Raw genomic sequence first — 19,481 nt, 5'->3', positions numbered from 1 at the left:
ACAATCAGGATGTTATTGATTATGAAAAGAACTTAGTAATTTCATAACTTAGCTAGTCTCTCGTTCTTTTTCTTTTTAAATTTAGTGTTGTTACACATCAACATTTTATTAAAGATAAAATGCGAAGTTGTGAACTTACTAAGTTTAAAATTTTAGAAAAAAGATTAGAATGATATATGAAATTTTCCAAAGAGTTTTTGGAGTAAGATAATTGAGCTCATTATTTTTTTTTCAATTTCAGAAAACGTTTTGTTATATTTTGACGTTATTAAAATACATATGCTATAATGACTTCCCTGTAGCAATATTTTTATTGACTGGTTTAAGAGTCAATAATAATAATAATACACGTTGTGAAGACAAAACAAAAGAAATGGGCTTAAAATTGCTGAAAGTATGATTTTAAATTAGGTATAATACGTATGAAAGTCTGTTGAAAGATAATTATTTTGAAATTTATCATAATTTGTCTAGTGCTCAAAGTTTATGTACGTTTTCATTATGAATGATATCATGTAAAATTAAGAGAATAATAATACGTGTATTACAGGTCTTTTCGCAAAAACAAATCACTAATCATTTAAGTTAATTAAAATACTGCCCATCCAAAATGAGTAAAACTCCGTGTATCACTACTCGTTATTTATTAAAGAAAAAAAAATACAAAAAGAATAAACAAAAATACTACAGGAAAGAAAGATAAAGCTTGTATTTGAGCTGGATTTTCACTTCAAAAAATATTTGTTATCTATCAATTGGATTTTATTTTATCTTTTGTTTTTTTTTTTAATTTAAAGAAGTAAATTGAATTAAAATCAAACTTGCAATAAAACTATAAAGGGTTTATATTTTTGTTATAGTGTTTTTAATAGATAAATCTCGAAAAACAAATTAAGAATAGTTTCTTTTAAATTTTTTTTTGAAAAGTTTTGAAGAATGGATTTTAAAGGATATTCAAAGGTTTCTTCTTGATATATCATGTGCAATTGTTTGTATACTTTTATTTTAGAAGTATAGAAATCCGTGTGTTCAGTCTTCTTTTCTGTCCAATTGGTTGTTTAAACTTATGTAAAAAGTAATGATATTTTCCAAATAGAGCTGTTTGACAGCTTTGTATAAAAAAAATTTTATATTAAATAAATGACTTTATGTAATAAAGATATAAGAAAATTTGTGAGGAATTTAGAAGCTGTTAGAATATGAACTAGAAAATTAATAAAATTGAAGTCAAAACTAACTGTTAGGTATTATAGACTTATAAAAATATGTATCTTCTTTTTTATTTGTTTAAATTTTATGAAAATACATATATAAAACTCTGTTATTAATTGCATATTTGATAACATTGGATTAAAATCATGGCTTAATTGGTGGACAATGAATTGCGAACAATTTTAATATATTTATTTTAATTTGCAGAATTTTGAATTAGTTTTCTTAAGATTTTTCAAAGGAATAAACCAAAAAAAAATGATTTTCAAAATCTGCTCTTTCAATACAGGGTTTGCTATTAAAATACCGATGTTGTATATATAAGAAAAGTGTGACTAGTATATACAATCTGACGTATGTAATATGTATATTTAACGTTAAAGAAACTATAGCATACAGTTATCACTGTTAAGATTCTTCACATTTCATTATTCATTTTCGTGTTAGCACGATGACCGAATGCCCTTAGCCTTTTCGAAAATCATTCAATATCCCATGACCATTGGTTTCTGTAACTTCGACTCTGACTATATAAGTAAAAGAAATTTAAAAAAAAACATGTCTACAAATAGATCATGTGTAAATAGATAGAAGAGCTCTCAAACAATTCAAATTCGATCCACTTAGATTGATTTTTTTCCTTATTTCTTGAAAATTTTCGAACTTAAAAAACAAAAAATTAAAAAAAAAATTAAAATTTGATTTTTCTTTAAGCAATTGTGTTGACTTTTGAAATATTTGGGTTATTATTTTTTGCATGAAAATCAAAAATAAAAATAATAAGAAAAGAGAGGCTGTTCTTTAAGAAGAATTGTAAAATGCTTTTAGCAGGAAACTTTTGGAATAGAATATTTAAGTTTCAATTAAAAAAAACGAAGAACCACTTTCATAAATCCATAAATTTGTGATATGCGATAAATTTTATGTTCAATTAAGATTCACAATCGTTAAATTTTGTGAGAAATAAACAAGCCTAAAATCATATAGGACCTAAAATCCATTTTGTAATACGATATTTTTACTTTAACTCAATGAAAAGACAGACTAAAAACAGCAGTATTATTTTAAATTGACTCGCAAAAAGACCTATCTTTAACAAAAAAAAAAAAACGTAAGCCTATCACGATAATACGGCAGAGGAAACAGAATTAATTAGAATAGGTTTAGAAAGATAAAGTTTGTGACCGAGTCAAGAAAATTGGGAGAAAAAAGAAACTTTAGGAGTTAGATACGATAAAACGAGATGTGCATCCAATGCAAAATCAATTAATAAAAATTCAGTTTTGAAAAATAAATTGCTATATTGACACCGTTTGTATTGTTTGTAATTTGCCTAAAACAAAAAAAGCGTTAAAAAAATATTTTAAAATAACTGATGTAGGGGTAAAACTCCAGAGTAGGATATCCTAAGTGAATGGTTAAAGTAACCAAAAATCCAATTTTCAAATAAATCTTTAAACAATATGATAAATGACACTTTGTGAAACAAAAAACAAAAAAAAAACAAAAAATGAAAAAATAACAATGCAATTGAAATATGAATGTTTATTTTCTATTTTGGTTGAAGTTTTATATTCAAATTAGATGAGTTTTAAATATCAGAATGTAGGTAAGATAAATAATAATCACAAATTTATTTAGAAAATCCATAAAAAATGATAATTAAGACAGAAGAGTCACAAAAAAAAATTTGTATTGAAAATGTATAAACATATTTTATGACGAAAAATAATAACTAAAAAATTGATTTTATTGATATAAATTGCAAAAGAGTCTTCCTGTTTCATTATTTTCTATATACAATAATTTAAAATTTTATTCTATTGTGACTAATTTTTTGTTGTTTCACGGATCCAATCCATATATTCGGATATTCTGGTATAGACGCCAGGGTAACCAGGTTCACCACATTTATTACCAAAGCTCACAATGCCCAGCTGTGTCCATCGTGCATCAATCCTCATCATCAATGGTCCTTTGTAAAAAAGTGAAAATTGAAATAAAACCTTGATTTATTTGAAATGTCGCAACTTCTGTTTCAATTGGTTTCAATCTTTCAATTCAGCAATAATTCACCTGAGTCATCAACTACCCCATTTACCGGTATTTATAATACTAACCTCCAGAGTCACCTTGACACGCATCTACACCACCTTCAGAGTATCCCGCGCATAAGAAGTTGTCAGTAATTGGTTGGAAATATGCTCTATTGCAGTCCTCGTTGCGCCATACAGGAAGGTTAGCTTGCCGTTGTGTTGTAGACTCCTTTCCACCGTAGTAGGTTGTTCCCCAGCCTACAACCGTCCCCCTTCGCCCTGATAATTCCATCAATCAACTTTTCAAGCCTTTCAATTTGAATTCATAATACATACCGGCAAGTCTTTCGGGTGACGGAAGATTTCTTGTCGGCAAACAGACTGGAATAACGTATTTGGACTTCCTTACAGGTTTTTCAAGCACTATTATGGCTATATCATTGTAGAATCCAACACGGGAGAATCTAGGATGTGCTCGTACTTCTTTCACTTTGAAGGTTACTGGAGCTGATGGTTCACTGTCTTTTGATAAATCCACATCTCCTAATCTTACTGTAAACTGCCGAGCTGCAAATCTGAAAAAGGATTATCCTTATTTTTAGAATATTATAATTTCTAGTATTTAGATCTTTAAAAATATCAGCAGTATTAACTAATAGAAAACTTTATTTTAAAAACGAATTGGAAAGTATGAGTTGAGTATAGAAGAACCTGGAGCAAAATGTGATATTCTAGTTTTTCAGAAGCCTCTAAAATACATCACAAATTTATTAATAGTCTATTTTGATAGGAAATTTGCTACCATAGATGCTGGTGACTTTTCATTCCGAGAGTGACTCTGCATCCTTACTTTTCGCAAAATTTGCTTTAATTCCAGGACTTAAGGTTGAACTTTGGTCCGTTCAAGAAGATCTCTAAATCTTAAAGAACAACCAATTAATTTGTTTTTTTAGAATCCAATAGATTATTTGGGTTTTATAATATAATATTCTAAGTCAAAATTTTATGAAAAATCTTGATTGATAAGAAGTTAGAGAAGTTAAGCCATATGGTTAAGCCCTACGTCTGAAGTCCGTATAAGCACTCTTATATGCAGGACACACTCACACGGCTTAAGCCGAGAGACGGCTCAGCGTAATTATAATCCAAATAATGATTAAGGTACATTTCGATTAAGTCGAAAGTCTGGCGGGCATTAGGGTTTTTAGAACATACTGATACTGATTTGATTTTCTGACCTTAGTTTGTTATTCTCTTTTTGGGTTTATTTTATCTTATTTTGTTTTATTTTGTCGGACACGTTAGAGTACTTCATTTATGGTCTTGGTTTCTATGTATGTTGTGATATCTTGCTGCATTCTTATGGCCAACAGCTAGTATAGCTAGGTCTCTATTCTTATCATTGACTTAGGCACTCATGGACAAACTCACGAATCAATATAAAAATGTAAAAGTGTAAACCTGACAATATACAACCTGTGAAGGGGTTTTCCATCGTTTTCACCCTGGAGGTTGGTAACCAACACTAAGACGGCGATGGCCGCAAGGTATGAAAGGTTGAACATGGCCAAATATTGTCAATGATAATGGAAAAATAAATACAATACAATTCAATACATCCTTAACGGTGTTATCACACTTGCACTTTAAAATTTTAATGTGATTCACATTAATTGTCGCTTGTGAGCGTCCAAATATGTTATTTGTGTCTTTGAGTCTACCTTTTCATCAACAAATAGATCAAATTTTGAATATAAAATGATTCAAACAGACAAATTACACATTTGGGCTTTCCCCAGCGACAATTAATGTGAATCATATTAGAATTTTAATGTGCAAGTGTGATAACACAGTAAGAGCTGTAATAAAAAACCTAACGAAAAGTAAGGGCCTTGACAGACATGAGGATTAGCCGAGAGACGGCTTAGCGTAATTATATTCAAATAATGGTTAAACTTAATTTCCATAATTTTCCACTAAGTCGTCTCTCGGCTTAAGTTGCTAGTGTGTCCAGGGCATAAGGGTGCAAAGTCACCCACATCTACGATATTCTAGTTTTGCTGCATACTGTTTACTTCTATCCAAAAAGACAATACATTTTTCAAGATATTTTTTGAAGCTGCTTTTGGTAAAAAATCATAAAAGACATATTTTTATAGCAAATTTATTCTTCTTTTTAATAGACCATTTTTTCTGTATCTTGAAGAGTAATCTTTGTTGGCAAGCTATCTGAAAGCTATTTTTGGTAAGAAAAATATCTTCACTACTGGTTTAGAAAAGGCACAAAAGGAATCAGTGTACTCTTATTTCATGCCTTCTGATGCTTCAGATACATTTTCCAATAAGGAAAATTTAGGTATTTATTTATTTTTAAAGTAGTTTACTATTTTCAATAAAGCCTTATTGGTTTATTTAAAGCACAAATTTTCAATATTTTTGTTTTCCGTATCCTTTACAGAAATACCTTAAATTTAAAACGCAAGGTGTTTAATACGACTCGGAATCTATCTACGGTGCAAGTCTGGTCTCTTTTGTCTTAGAAGGCATCACATTTTGAAACTTTCGATTTATCACATTTTGACCCAGGTTCCACTATTTAAAATTTTAGTGTAAGCCTTAACATTAAACATTATCAGCCATTCATTCTGAATTGCAAATGTTAGATTTTGAGTTTTTTGGAGTAAGTTTTACACTATTTTTATCCCACAGGGAATAGTTTTTTGTCTCTTTATACAAACTAATTTTCGACACTTATCGGTAAGTATTTATATCTTAGAGTTCCTTGTTCTTCTGATAGAATTTAACCAAAAGTCCTAATTATAAAACAAGCTGCTGAGTTTTATAATTAGGACTTTTGGTTCATATCCCAAGATTACATAGTTAGGATTAAATACTTTGTTTGGTTGTTGTTTAAGGATTCCTTATACGTAAAATATTTAATAAAATAATATGACGTGTCCTGAAACTTTTTTGGAAGCACTACTCGAAGAAGTTGATAATTGTATCAACGAAAATTATGGGTTTGTTTATGTTATGGAATAGGGAAGTTCAAAGCATTATTATTATTCGAACTCTACTGAGAGAACTATTTCTTGTTTTTTTTTTATACTGTATAGTAGAAATCACTCTTTTAATGAAAATTACAACGATTATAATTTTAAATTTCCTAGTAATTTTTACTTACTACAGTAGACTCTCACTCATTCGACTCTTTTTTAATAGGGTGAAAAATTTTGTTGACAATTTTCACGTTTAAATTTGAAGCTAATTCGCTCAAATTCGCTGTAGTTCTTCCTATTTTATCGTGATTCTTTATAATTGAGCGCTTTTTGTGGAATTTACAAAGGCTTTGACGCCCAAATCTATCGATAAACCGGATGACATTTTGCCCCATATTCCTGATTGAGAGAGAGTCTACTGTAGAACGGAATTGTAAAGATAGTGATCGTGTGGAGAGGACAATCTTGTTTGTAGAAAGAAGAGCATTGACACATTGAGGCTTTTTTCCCTAAGCATGAGAGCGTAAATATCTAACTGGACATTTCAAGGCCCAGAGCTGTAAAGGTAAAATGGGTAAAATATTATTTCGATTCCTTACCCCCCAATGGGTCGTATTTTGTTAATTTCGAAAATCTAAAGTTACAACTTTTGACTACTCGTTTTTTCGGTCTATCCTTTACCAGCTGTATAGGCCAAACTGATAGAGATAGCGACTTGAAGTCTTCAGGAGACCCCCTCTCTCCATAAATTGACCCTAGAATCATTAAATTTTTAAAAAGAAAATGCTTTTGGAAGGAAACCATCAAACTCATAAACACTAGGCTTTTTCTCATGAATTGAACCTCTAAAGAACTTTATTATTCTAACTAAATAATGCGGAAGTACTTCTGGGGTATAGAATTAAAGTAACGAGTTTAAGTATTTAGCAAATATTACAGTGAAAAATCTTATACAAAATTATTGACTATTAGGGAGGAACAGCTACATTAAAAGCGCTATTTTTCGCGTATTTTTAAATGAGGCTGGACCTTGTCATAATTTAATTTAGATCCACAATTGTTTAGCTATTACACGGTAAAAACCAGTTCCCTTTAGAAATATGCGAAAAATAGTGTTTTCAATGTAACCTCACCAACCCCACCAATAATGTAATAGAGAACTATTAACACTAAACCTACCGATCGTTTTTGGTTGTTTTTCGGTCAAATGACAAACCGCGGTATGGTAGGATACAAAAGTGAAATTTAAACACTGAAAAATATATTACATGAATATTTTAAGACATTCATAAAGTTAGTGACACCGTTTAATTTTAAATCTAATTTTAAAATGTGTTAATTTTAAACCGGTCAATTTGACCAGGTTTTGGTAGGTATAAGTGTTAATTACTAAAACACTCACGGTCTCTGTCTTGAGTCTCTAGTACAGTGAGCAGCAGTCAGGACGTATTTTGTGCCAACTAGAGAACCACCGCACCAGAATTCTGTTCTTTTGGGTCCATGTAAGAAAATAGCTGCCATCCATGGCCATTGTCCATTTGGAGACCTAATAAAATTGGATTGATTAAAATTCTGTTATATTTGATAAACCTATTTTGGGTGTCCTTACTCAACTCCACCAACAATTCGTCCAGTTGTATATTCTTGCTGACCACAATCTGCAGGATCAACTATTTGTCCTACAGAGTTGTCATCTGTGTCAATGGCATTTAAGTCTTCTGCTTGGCCAGATGGCACTGTGAAAACAGGAACCATTGGTCTAGTCGTTGTCGTTGTTAAGGGTCCTATTGGTTTGATGATAAGGCTTGCAGATGTTGTTGTCTCTGGCCTCACAGGTGATTGAACAATTGGTCTTTGCGTTGTTAAAATAGTTGACTCACGCACTGGACAACATACACCAGGTACAAAGAGGCTCTTGAAACACAATGAATCTCTCAAGTGTCCCAAGTCCAAGAGCAAACTTGGACAACTACTGAGATCCTGGCACTTTCCAGGCTGACCATCTGGCGTTCTGCAGCGGTGTTCATTGTCTTTAGCTTCCGCCTTTGATGTTGCTTGCGGAGGATCTTTAGTTGAAGCTTTCTTTTTATCCTTTGATGTGGAATCTATTCTTTTGCTTGATTTGTCGCTAGATGAATTACTTTGGCCTAGATTACCCATTTGTTTAATAAGCGGTTCTATTGTGTTCGTGAGGTTTTTCCCCAGTACATTGGAAGTGAGAGTGAGAATTGCACTGGGTACATTGTCGTTGGATGATGACCCACTTGTGTGAATTATAGGGGCTGATTCACCGCGTGTTACATTCACCAAATATTGCCCAACAGTATTAAGAGCTCCAAGTGTCTCAGAAATTCTAGAGAAAGCTACTGGCGAAAGTCCTCGTTCTTCCTGATTTTCCGTTTTTTTATAAGTGTCCTGTCGTCGAAATCTTGCCACCTGGGTAGGATCTTGATATGATTTTATTGGTCTATTTGGTAATTTGTAATATTCCACTGGTTCATAGGGTCTCCCAAATCTCGCCATATCACTTGATTGTCTGCTTGTGAGAAAGTTGTACTGATTGTAGGGTGTAAAGTGATCGTGTTGATGCGGATAAAATGGCTGTAAGTTAAAACCTTCTTGAAAACATAAACTATAATTCGAATCATTTTAAAAACTATTTGTTTACGCTATAACACACCATTTGATCTAGAGTGAAAGTTATTTGATGTCTGCATCTGTTGGCCTATTGTGTATCCTATTATTGACATTATGGCACCTGTAAGGAAGTACAGAAATTAATATATCACGAATTGCTTGAATTTAGTAGGAATTGGCCCTAAATGTTTAATACGATATTTAATTTTATCAATAATTTGTCCACTTATTTGGAAAGTTTCATTGACAATATAATAACATCGACTTAACAATTTTACGACTCTTGGAAATTCCGCAATTTGCTTACACATATAGATGCTTCAATGTTATGACTTTGGGATGACTATTTTTTAACGTTCATTGGAAAACAGACCCATGTAGCAAAAACTAAATAAACTAAAATTTAGCAGTGTGACAACGTTAAATTTAAATAATATATATTTGTTTGCTTTAATTTCTGTGACGCTATTGAAACATCGAACAGGTAAATAACTTTGCGTGATTATTTGCGGTGTATTTGGTGAATACTACTCTAATATCATTTAGTATAGAGTAAGTGTGCCAAATATCGGCATAGTTGCATGCAAGCTCCAAAGCCTCAAGTTTGAAATGTAATATCTTTAATAGAAATTGATTTTTTTTTATTCCTTCTATTTAAGGAGTGTCGCTTAGAACCTTGTAGACAGTTTATCGTCTTTATTTATTTTAAAATCATTCTTAATACATTTTAAAATGAATAAAAATGTAAACATAGCTTTGGTGCCCTATTTCGGCCACCTTCATTCTCATAGTTCTTGCCCTTCGGGAATTCTTCAAATGTCTTTTTCACGTCATCTCGTTTGTCGAAGCTACATTTTTTGTTATTCTTTTGCATTGTATAATCTCTAGAGTATGTAAAAACTAAAAAATCATGGAAATTCGAGGAACAAAAAAGGTGGCCGGAATTGCAAGCTGGCCGGAATTTGGCACACTTACCCTATAATGGTAAAAAACACATAACATTTTTCTAAATCTTTTATTATTTATGCAAGGATACAACACTTTACGAAGTGACTGATATTGGACTGCCTGAGTAAACTTGGCCATACTTGGGATACAGCGGAAGATATCCGTCGTGGGTGATTGTGTTTGCTCTACCTCTCGTCATTAAAACGTCCCTACTTGGAGCTTTGTTGTCCTTCATTAAGAATACCGAAATGAGGCTCTAGCAAACAAAGGGATGGGGTACAATGAACTGACCAGCCGTAGTGCCAGGACCGCCGAGACCTTCTTTTGGGACCACATCAGTATAAGTAATAATAATATCAAACTTGATCATGCAAAAAAAGCTACGGCCTCCCCTTAAATTCGCTATTCCTTAGTGGATTAAAATGCATTTATATCAATTTTGCTCAAAATCATCTCTCATATACTACACAGATCTGTTTAGGTGGTACAGGCCCTTATGACCAGCTTGAACCTATCTCTAAATTTGCATTTGAGATCTTGCTCAAGAATCCTAAAATAACGAAAGAAATAATGAGACGAATTATCTTTATTCTTTCTTTAAGCGGTCTTCAGACTAGAAGTTTATCATATTTTCCGGTGATCTAGTTTTTCTAACCAACAAGCCGTCATAGCAAAGATTCTTCAAGTTTGAAAAATCTTTTTGATCTGTATATTAGAAATTGGCCAGAAAAAATGGTAGTAAATAATTTAAAATGTTCAGTAAAAAATCAATTTTGGTTGGTAAAAAATCAAAAAGTGATCGTAAGCTTCTTTAAAATGCCAAGATGGTTTATTTCTGACTGCTAGAACTTAAAGAAGGAGCAGTAGCATCAGTTATATAATCCGCTTTTCTGGAGCTTAAACGATAAAAGATATCAACTTCCGATCTACGGTGACCTTCAGCAAAAAATATTAAATAACTCCAAACATTTTTTCCTTCTTGTACTCACTCCCTTCCAAGACCATGCCCTTTTCTTTTTCTCAAAATTGGCTGAAGTTTTTTTTTTATTTTCGGATATGTTTTAGAGGGAGTCCATACGAACATTTTGTCCGTATACCTATGCTCGAAAAAATCGCCATTTTGAATTATCAAATGTCAGATGTCAATAACTTTATAGGGTCTATTTTTGACGTATTTGGTTAAATTTGGATTTTTTGGAAAGGTCTTCACATTTCTTATCCGGCTATATCAGTCCTAATCGGTCAATTAACCGGAATATGGGAAACTGGGGCACCACCAAACACGGGGTACCACCAAACACTAATTTTTATTTCTAAACAACTTGGACTATTTCAACCATTTCTTCAGTGGACAAGCATCCTTATAGGGCCTATAAATTCCTATAGATCTTATCCTCTGAAGTCAAATATCCGATTAAAAAATCGCAGTGTTTGGTGGTACCCCGTGTTTGGTGGTGCCCCAGTTTCCCCTATATTTATGTTTCTCGAATAACCTTTTTTATTTGCGAGTAAGTATGGCGAGATCATTCTAAAATACACACTTAAAAATGCACCGATAATAAACCGGTATACACAAAAAATACCAAAAACACGCAAAAACATAATTCACGGATAGCTCTGTCTCGTAAGTTCGAACATTCTGTGAAGCTGAGACCCTTTGTCGTCTGCTTTTGAGGTGTGTTTCGTGTGTTTTTTTGAGCACTTTAGCAATTTTCGTATATTTTATATACTGACCAAATTTCATTTTTATGCCAATTTTAACTAAAAGACTGCCCAATTTGATAAAATCTTTTAAAATTAAATTAAATATACAATCCTCTAAGCCATAATTTTTCCAAAAATATTTTTTATTGAGAAATTACATAAGTAAAACCATGTGGATAAACTTTAAAGCGGGCTTTAGGTTGTAGGTTCAGTCCAGTTTTCGAAGGTCTGAATTTTATAAACAAAAAAAATAAATAAAACAATTTTAATGATTTTTAAGATATTTTTAAAGTCAATGGCTATAAATATACAATCTTTATAAAACTTTTACCACAAATATTGTTTATTGAGAAATTAGAAAATTTAAGTCATATAGATAAGTCCTTGATCCGAAGCCCATATAAGTCTAAAACCTGCATTAGACTCTCTCTTTTTAAATACTTTGAGCCAGAATTTAAGGACCAATAGACCGTGACTCAAAAACACAAATCTTTTTTTTGTCTACAGATAGTTTTATTTTATCCTCTAGTGATGAAAATGATAAAATAGTTTATTCGGAGCACATAATCTGAGATTGTATGGAATTTGAGCTAAAAAATATCCTAAATATAATATTTTAATAGTATTTTTCTTGCTTATTGGACAGTAGAGTTTCAATTCTAAAACCAAATAATTAAAAACATCTGTTTTTAGTTAATTGGTATTCAGAAAAATCTTGTATAGTAAGGTGGGGTAACTGGATCATTTTCCGAAGAGTGCTACTTAAACACTTGTTTTTGGACTGATGACATTCTTTTTTACTTCTTCTAAATCCATAGAATTATTCACTGTTTCATTAAGAAACATAATATGAAAATAAATTATCAAAAATATTTAAGGAAATTTATAAAATAATGATAATACTGAAATAAGTCAGCATGCCCTAACTGGGTCGCCTTTTCGCTAATTCACTTTTAATTAAACCTTTAGATTTAAAATACTTTTTTCACAAGGAAAAAACAATAAATGTTTTCAATCAACCATTTGTCAGTAGCGAAAATATCACTGTTAGAAATTTTTTCGTGAAGAACCCAGCTGGCACAAGATTGAAATGAGTCGATTACACTCACTAATTTAATGGATAAAAATATTATTTTTGCTTTTTCTCAAACTTGAATGAATAGTTATATTATGTTACTGTAGTGACTATATTAGGGAAATAAAAATAAAAATATTATTTTAAGTCGTGGATTAGTCATAAACGATCCAGATTGGGAAGCGCCCGGATTAGCACACTTGACTGCATCTATAAATAACTGTTGTCTTTGATAAATGCGATTTTTAGTTCATAAAACCAAGATATTTATATAATTTTGATCGTGATCTTGACTTTTGTCCAACAGTTACGCTTAATGTCTACAGTTGGATACTACATTAATCTAGAAAGTAGAGCTAGTCTGTAAAATCAATAAATTAATAATAGTTATTGCGGAGTCTATCTCAATTAGGCTAATGAAGAACTCTTAGTGAATTTTATTGACCTGAGATTAGCCATTGGATATTCATACGACTTACAATCTTAAACAATATCACACCTTATTGGGTACAGAAATTTTTTATGAATGTTTCTTCAAGGTCGCTTTCTAAAATACGTCAGATGATTTATTTACTGTCTCTTCTTGATTATCTCGTCAAGAGTTTAAAAGTCTATCCAGTTTTGTAACGACCAGCATATCAACAACAATGTCATCGAGCATCACTTTTAATTAGCGATTATTTAAGTTGGTGTCTTGAGATTACGGATCATAACAGGAAAGACTCTTGCATATCTCTTTATTTTTTTCTCAATTTCACATTTCACTGATGAAAACGAAATGATGATGATGACTCAACCGGATTTACTTCTCCAAACTCTCACACCGCTAAAATTTTCTGGTGGTGTTGGAAATTAGAGGAAAAACGAGCATTATTGTTAGCTGTATGCGTTGTAAGTTCAAAGTCGCGTAAATCACTTTCACCAGAAGCATTATCGTACCTACATAATACATTTCGCTGATTTTTTTTACAGGAATATTTCACAGAGTTTTGATTTGTGAAGTCATGAAAAAAATTTTGCAATAAAAAAACTCCTGTAAAATTTAATTTAAATTGAAATTCTTTAATTGAGACTCAACTATCACTTAATTGCTGAAATCTTGTAATTTCTTGAAAAACCGTTACAATTTTTTAGAACAAGAATAGCGAAAAATCTTTGTAGTATTAATGGAAAACACTTAGGGTAAGTGTGCCAAATTCCGGCCAGCTTGCAATTCCAGCAACCTTTTTTGTTCCTCGAATTTTCATGATTTTTTAGTTTTTGCATACTCCAGAGAATATACAATGCAAAAGAATAACAAAAAATGTAGCTTCGACAAACAAGATGACGTAAAAAAGACATTTGAAGAATTTTCGAAGAGCAAGGAACTATGAGAATGAAGGTGGCCGAAATAGGGCACCAAAGCTATGTCTACATTTTTATTCATTTTAAAATGTATTAAGAATGATTTTAAAGTAAATAAAGACGATAAACTTTCTACAAGGTTCTATGCAACACTCCTTAAGTAGAAGGAATGAAAAAAATCAATTTCTATTAAAGATATTACATTTCAAGCTTGAGACTCTGGCGCTTGCATGCAACTATGTTGAAATTTGGCACACTTACCCTATCCCCAATTTTGAGAATGACTTATAATAACTAATTGGACAATTTCTCGAAAAAGTTGTAAAATACTAAAGACTGATGAGAAAAATTGAGGCTTTTAAATTTATATAATTTCTACGTATTTTGTCTAACTTTATGGATATTAAATTTATTTTGGTTATTATATAGAAATTTTATTACTGGAAATATAGAGGGACTATCAGATCCCTTTAAAATTCTCCGTGAAATTACATAAATTACTTATACTTTAAATATGAGTTATTTTTAGAGAAAATTATAACGTAATGTCAGAATTAAAATTTTAGTCAATCATTTAAAAACTCCAAAAAATCCAGAAATATTTTTAAATTTTTACTCAAGAATCTTGTAATCAAAATTAGTTCTTTTAACTGAGAAATTTATTTTTCATACACGATAGGGTAAATATCCAGCAAATTGAGAATTAGGGTTTTCAATATTAAATTTCAATATATCGTTTTATTAAAGTGAAATGTTTATTATAATCTTTAATAAATATATTGAGCCACACAAAAGGTAATCGGTGTAAATATTCACATGTCTTTAGTACTAATCAAGCTTATTTGGTAGTACACCTTTAATTAATTTGAAACTCGTTCTTAAATCTACTAGAAAATTGCCAATGATTGCGTAGTGCTATATTTTAATATCAAATAAAAATACATTATCAAATTAGAGCATTAAAAGATCAAAATCAAATGGAAACGGTTCAAACTTATTCAGGATGTCCAGACCTTTCCAACCAATCTAGATTTATCATAATCGGTTGAGAAATACAAACTAATGATCTTTTTTATTTCGCAACCACGAAACACCGTTAGAATAATTCTAAAGCCTTGTTGTATATGTACAAAAAGCCGTTCTAAACAATGTCCAAAGCTTAACTGTAAAATCACAAATACATGGTTTTGGTGGAGAAACTAAAGGTCATGTTTATATTATGAAAATTCCTACTTATGGTAGGGTTCTCCTGCACCGCTGGAATTATTATCTCTAACCGTTTAAATTCTATATCTGAAACCTACGGAGGGATATTTTGACAGGTAGACAAACAGCGTGATATACTTTTTTGGGAATTGTATGATTTTCTAAAATATGCCGAAAAGAGTCTCCCTAGGGGAGGAAGTTGAAAATTTTGAAAGAATTTTTATTTATTTATCCTTTTCTCCAATTAGTTTGATCATTTTTAAGCGCTAAATCTTTAAATTCACCTTTAAAGGTTGACTCATATTCTTCGATAAAAATGTTGAAATTTAAAATAATCACATTTGTTTAAGCCTTTAACTTAAAACGTAATAAATTTTACAAAAACGAAGTGGAAGTGAAAATGTCGAATGTCTTCAAGATTTTCATAGTTTTTTTTAAATCAGAAAGATCCTTTAACCCCTTAGGGGCGCATGGGACACCGGTGTCCCAAATATAAAAAAAAATATAAAATTTTTTCGAATATTTAAAGGACACAATGACTTTCTATAGAAAAAAAAAGTTTTTGTTTTTGTGACACCGGTGTCCCACTCGTCCTTAAAGGGTTAACAAAGAAAACTTCAAGGCAGGATTGGGAATGATAAAACGCCAATAAACTTGAACTAGTAATTCTTAATCTTTAATTTTAACTCTAAAATGTAACGAAAATTTTAAATCATCCTTTACATTAGATTTGACATGAATTTTTTTAAAAGAATTTTGAACAGTAAAGTCACATGATAGTGGTTAAAGAGATGGTGTAAATATGGGTAAGTATCGGACAAAAAATACTATATTTAGTGATTTAATAAAGAAATATTTGAATAAAAGTTTATGAGGCAGTTCAGGAAGTTTAAAGTTTTTGTTTTTAAAAGTCTTAGTTGTTAAATTTTTGTGAACTTGTAAACTATTTAATCTAAGACCGTCTTCTGACTAAAGGTTTAGCCTAGATTCAGAATGTTTCAACATTTTAAAGAATAATCAGTTAATTTGGTTCTTTAGAATTTAATAGATTATTTCGATTATTTGTGTTTTGTTACAATTCTAAGTCAAAATTTAATGAAAAATATTGATCGATTAGAAGTTACAGAAGCTAAGCCATATGAGCCTTAGGTCTGAAGCCCGTGTAACTCACAGCGTGATGCAACTTAATTTTAATATCTTATTATAAGATGAAAATACCAGTTTATTATCGATTAAATTTATTCATAAATAAAAAAAAGTTAACACACATTTTAGAAGGTTTTAGCATTAGTAAAAACCATAAGGACAGATAAAGAAGTAAATCCGAGAAAGGAATATTATTTATGGGTACTTTACGGATTCATTGCCGATTAAATCCGATGCAGCCGGATAGGAAATTCCAAGACTTTTCAAAAAAAATCCCAATTTAAGCAAATCAGAATTAATTGAGAAATAGGCCCCTCAAAGTGGTTGAACTTTGACTTTCGAAAATTCGATATCGAGATGTTTTTCGGCGGTGGCAGCCAAAATCCCGAATGTTCAAAATCGTAAAAAGGATAAAATTATATGGAGAAAAATGTTTAGAATAATTTCCCAAGACACAGAAGATTTCCCTTTGCCTCCAGCAAGTGCGGATACAATCGTGAGAGTAGCAATGACACTTTTAAGAATTCGGGATTTTGGCTTTCGGGATTTTGGCTCATTCGGGATTTTGGCTCTCGGGATTTTGGCGTTCGGGATTTTGGATTTCGGGATTTTGGCTTTCGGGATTTTGACCAGGACCCGTTTTTCGAGCATAGGTGTCTAGGTACGAAATATTCATCTTGTCTTCCAAAACATAGTCGAAAATGAATGAAATTCTAGGAGCTGTTTTCGAAATAAACTAAAGAAGGAGAGTGACGGGAAAAAGGAAAAAGAACTGTCCTAGATAATATTGACTTATGGAGTGGTTTTGTCGAAGACCGAAATACGCTATTTCTTACCGATCATTTTCGCCCGTGGCGAAAACGAGTTAATCTATTTTATTCCTTATTAAGAAAATAAAATTGTAAAATTCTCAGCTAAGTCTATGAGGTTTCCTCTAGTGTTGAAAGGCCTCAATAAATTAACATTAACCTTTCTTTTAATACTTTATTATTGTTATAGAGGTGTTTTCCTACTTCCATGCAAGGTCACGTTTCAAGGTTACTCTCACTGCATGATCTTTCACTTCCAATAAATCTTTCCAGTCCATTGAAGCAAATTTGATAGGGAGTTAAACAGAAAGTTTGCTTTAATATTATTTCTCGTTGCACGTTTTAAATTTGAAAAACCGCATTTTATGGAGTAATATTAATGCCATGAAAGTTATCATAACCGAATAGCGTGCTAACAGCAAAACATGAAATCTTATTTGATATTATCAGTCTATGGAATAACGTAATCGATCGTGGTTCACAATGCGTCTCGAGTGTTGATGACTTCTTTAGGCTTGGGCTTAGTCCAAGATCCAATGCATTAGTGTGTGGATTCCTCAAGCGACTGGCACAAGTGTTAAATATGTATAGTTGAAATACATAAATAATAATATTTTGATGCACGAAACCTGTTTCTTAAAAGTGAAATTGCTTTCCACCACTGACATGTCTTTGTTTATGGTGAGTGTTGGCGGGTTAATGTCTCACAAACCTTTTTTGTAGCTTACATGGAAAATTTTTTGTCAAGCAAAACTTTTTGTTCCTCTTCATGGTAAGGAAAAAAAATTGAAATTCAATGCACTAAAGAACACTGAATGGAAGAAAAGTATCGGAAAAAAAAGAAAAGATTTCAATGCCGTGAAATGAAAGTGAAATTGAATGTGAAGATCAAGATGACAGTATGGCGGTTTTAACAGTTTATTTTTGTATAAAATAAAGAAAAAAAAAGAAAGAAAATATGCATTTAAGTGAAACTGTGCCAGCAAGACTTTTGTGAATTGTCGCTTTGTAATAATTGCGACACTTTCATCTTGAAAAATAAAGCAATGCATGGAGGCCTTAAGCCATAGCTCTTTTCTTCTCTCACAATTTGCCTTTCGTTTTAGAAAATTTTATTCTTCTTTTTTTTTATCACACAAAAGAAATGCAAATATTTTGCAATGTTTAAACACTATTATATTTTTGCAAAGTTTCAGAAACTTTTTGGGCGTTTTATCACAGATTTTTAAAATAGTTTCCCATGAAAAAAATTTTAGATAACAATGGCAGAAAGTTTTTTCGGAATTCGGTGTTTTCTTATTTTTTAAATTAAAATGAAATCCATTTTATCAAAAAAACTCACTGGATTCACATTCACCTACCTAAGATAATAATCCAATTTTTGGACATTTTATTGTAAATAAAAAATTCACAAGAAGCGTTTTTTATAGAGAAACTTTCGATATAACTAAATTGATTAAATTGGAAGTGATTTAACGAAATTCACTAAATTCATAACTATTATAGCCACTCTATTATTAATGCAATTGAACACATTTCTTTCTTCTTGACTTCTCTGAGACTTTCCACTGTTAATATTTAACTCACGAAAGTGCTTTGGAAGGAGCGATCTTCACGTCTTCGCGGTAGAAACAATACTAATTTCAAAAATCTCTTCGCGAGATGGATGTATGAAGAGCTCCCCAGACAGTACGAGATAGGCAAATTACCATTTCATGTTGGTCTTGGCCGGTCGTTTTAGTTCGACGTATATTTTTGTATTTTTGGTGCCCGCTTGAGTGCAATTTCGTAAGTGAAAGGCAATTGACGGCTCTAAAGTCTTCACACCTTTCTGCATTAAGTACTCAATAGTGAATTATTTTAGCAATCTACACGTTAATCAAGATAAATGTTTCATGCAAATTTTATGGAATATACTTCCCCTAGTTATTACAATACTAATCTCTTCAATTTTATCGCCATACTTCACGCATCTTAAAACCGTTAGAGATAAGATTTTCGTTTAAATAAAATGATACATATATGGTAGTGATATACATATATTTATCTTGATGTTTAATTTACAAATATATAAGCGTGTTTCAAACATTCTTCTATACATACATATATCCTGTTTTCACTTTAGTTATGCAATTGGGAATTTACACCAATTTCACGAGACGCACTTAATCATCATTCAGTTTGCATAAAGGTTTTGCGGTGAACATTAGTACTACTCATACTTGCAGTCTCAAGTTTTTAAAACATTTACGCACTCTGCATATTTAATAAATATATGGAACATACTAGACTAAGTAACACATATTATTAAGTAATTTTTATAAACAATAAATCTGAAAGATTTCGTACTTCACAGGTGAATTCA

The 19,481-nt window shown here is 31.2% G+C and overlaps 2 protein-coding genes across 5 annotated transcripts in view; one reads left to right on the top strand and one right to left on the bottom strand.

The window, feature by feature from the left end:
* The window catches only part of LOC129799621 (glutamate-gated chloride channel), a 35,886-nt gene extending 32,652 nt beyond the window's left edge, over positions 1 to 3,234 (top strand). For all 4 annotated transcript variants that reach the window (XM_055843674.1, XM_055843675.1, XM_055843676.1 and 1 more), the window contains one exon: positions 242 to 3,234. The gene's annotated coding sequence lies outside the window, so the exon portion shown is untranslated. The remainder of the gene's footprint in view (positions 1 to 241) is intronic.
* On the bottom strand, positions 849 to 18,755 carry LOC129799614 (proclotting enzyme). Its single transcript, XM_055843648.1, has 7 exons — positions 18,478 to 18,755; positions 8,928 to 9,005; positions 7,857 to 8,862; positions 7,650 to 7,793; positions 3,585 to 3,823; positions 3,333 to 3,527; positions 849 to 3,187 (listed from the first exon to the last, which is right to left on the bottom strand). Exons 1-7 carry the CDS (start codon positions 18,503 to 18,505, stop codon positions 3,042 to 3,044), a joined length of 1,836 nt encoding a protein of 611 aa, XP_055699623.1. The 5' UTR covers positions 18,506 to 18,755; the 3' UTR covers positions 849 to 3,041.
* Positions 18,756 to 19,481: the final 726 nt, after the last annotated feature.

Source organism: Phlebotomus papatasi, chromosome 1 (genome assembly GCF_024763615.1).
Source record: "Phlebotomus papatasi isolate M1 chromosome 1, Ppap_2.1, whole genome shotgun sequence".
Classification (NCBI taxonomy): domain Eukaryota; kingdom Metazoa; phylum Arthropoda; class Insecta; order Diptera; family Psychodidae; genus Phlebotomus; species Phlebotomus papatasi.
The sequence above is the reverse complement of the archived record's forward strand: the minus strand, read 5'-3'. Positions and strand labels throughout refer to the sequence as shown.

Bases quoted from the DNA above. Each gene is read 5' to 3' on its own strand.
- LOC129799614 (XM_055843648.1), bottom strand. From the start codon at position 18,505: ATGTCCAAAAATTGGATTATTATCTTAG. The intron at 7,794-7,856 runs GTAAGGACACCC...CAATTTTATTAG, and splicing joins CGAATTGTTGGTGGAGTTGA to GTCTCCAAATGGACAATGGC. The intron at 3,824-7,649 runs GTGAGTGTTTTA...ATCCTTTTTCAG, and splicing joins AGAGACTCAAGACAGAGACC to ATTTGCAGCTCGGCAGTTTA.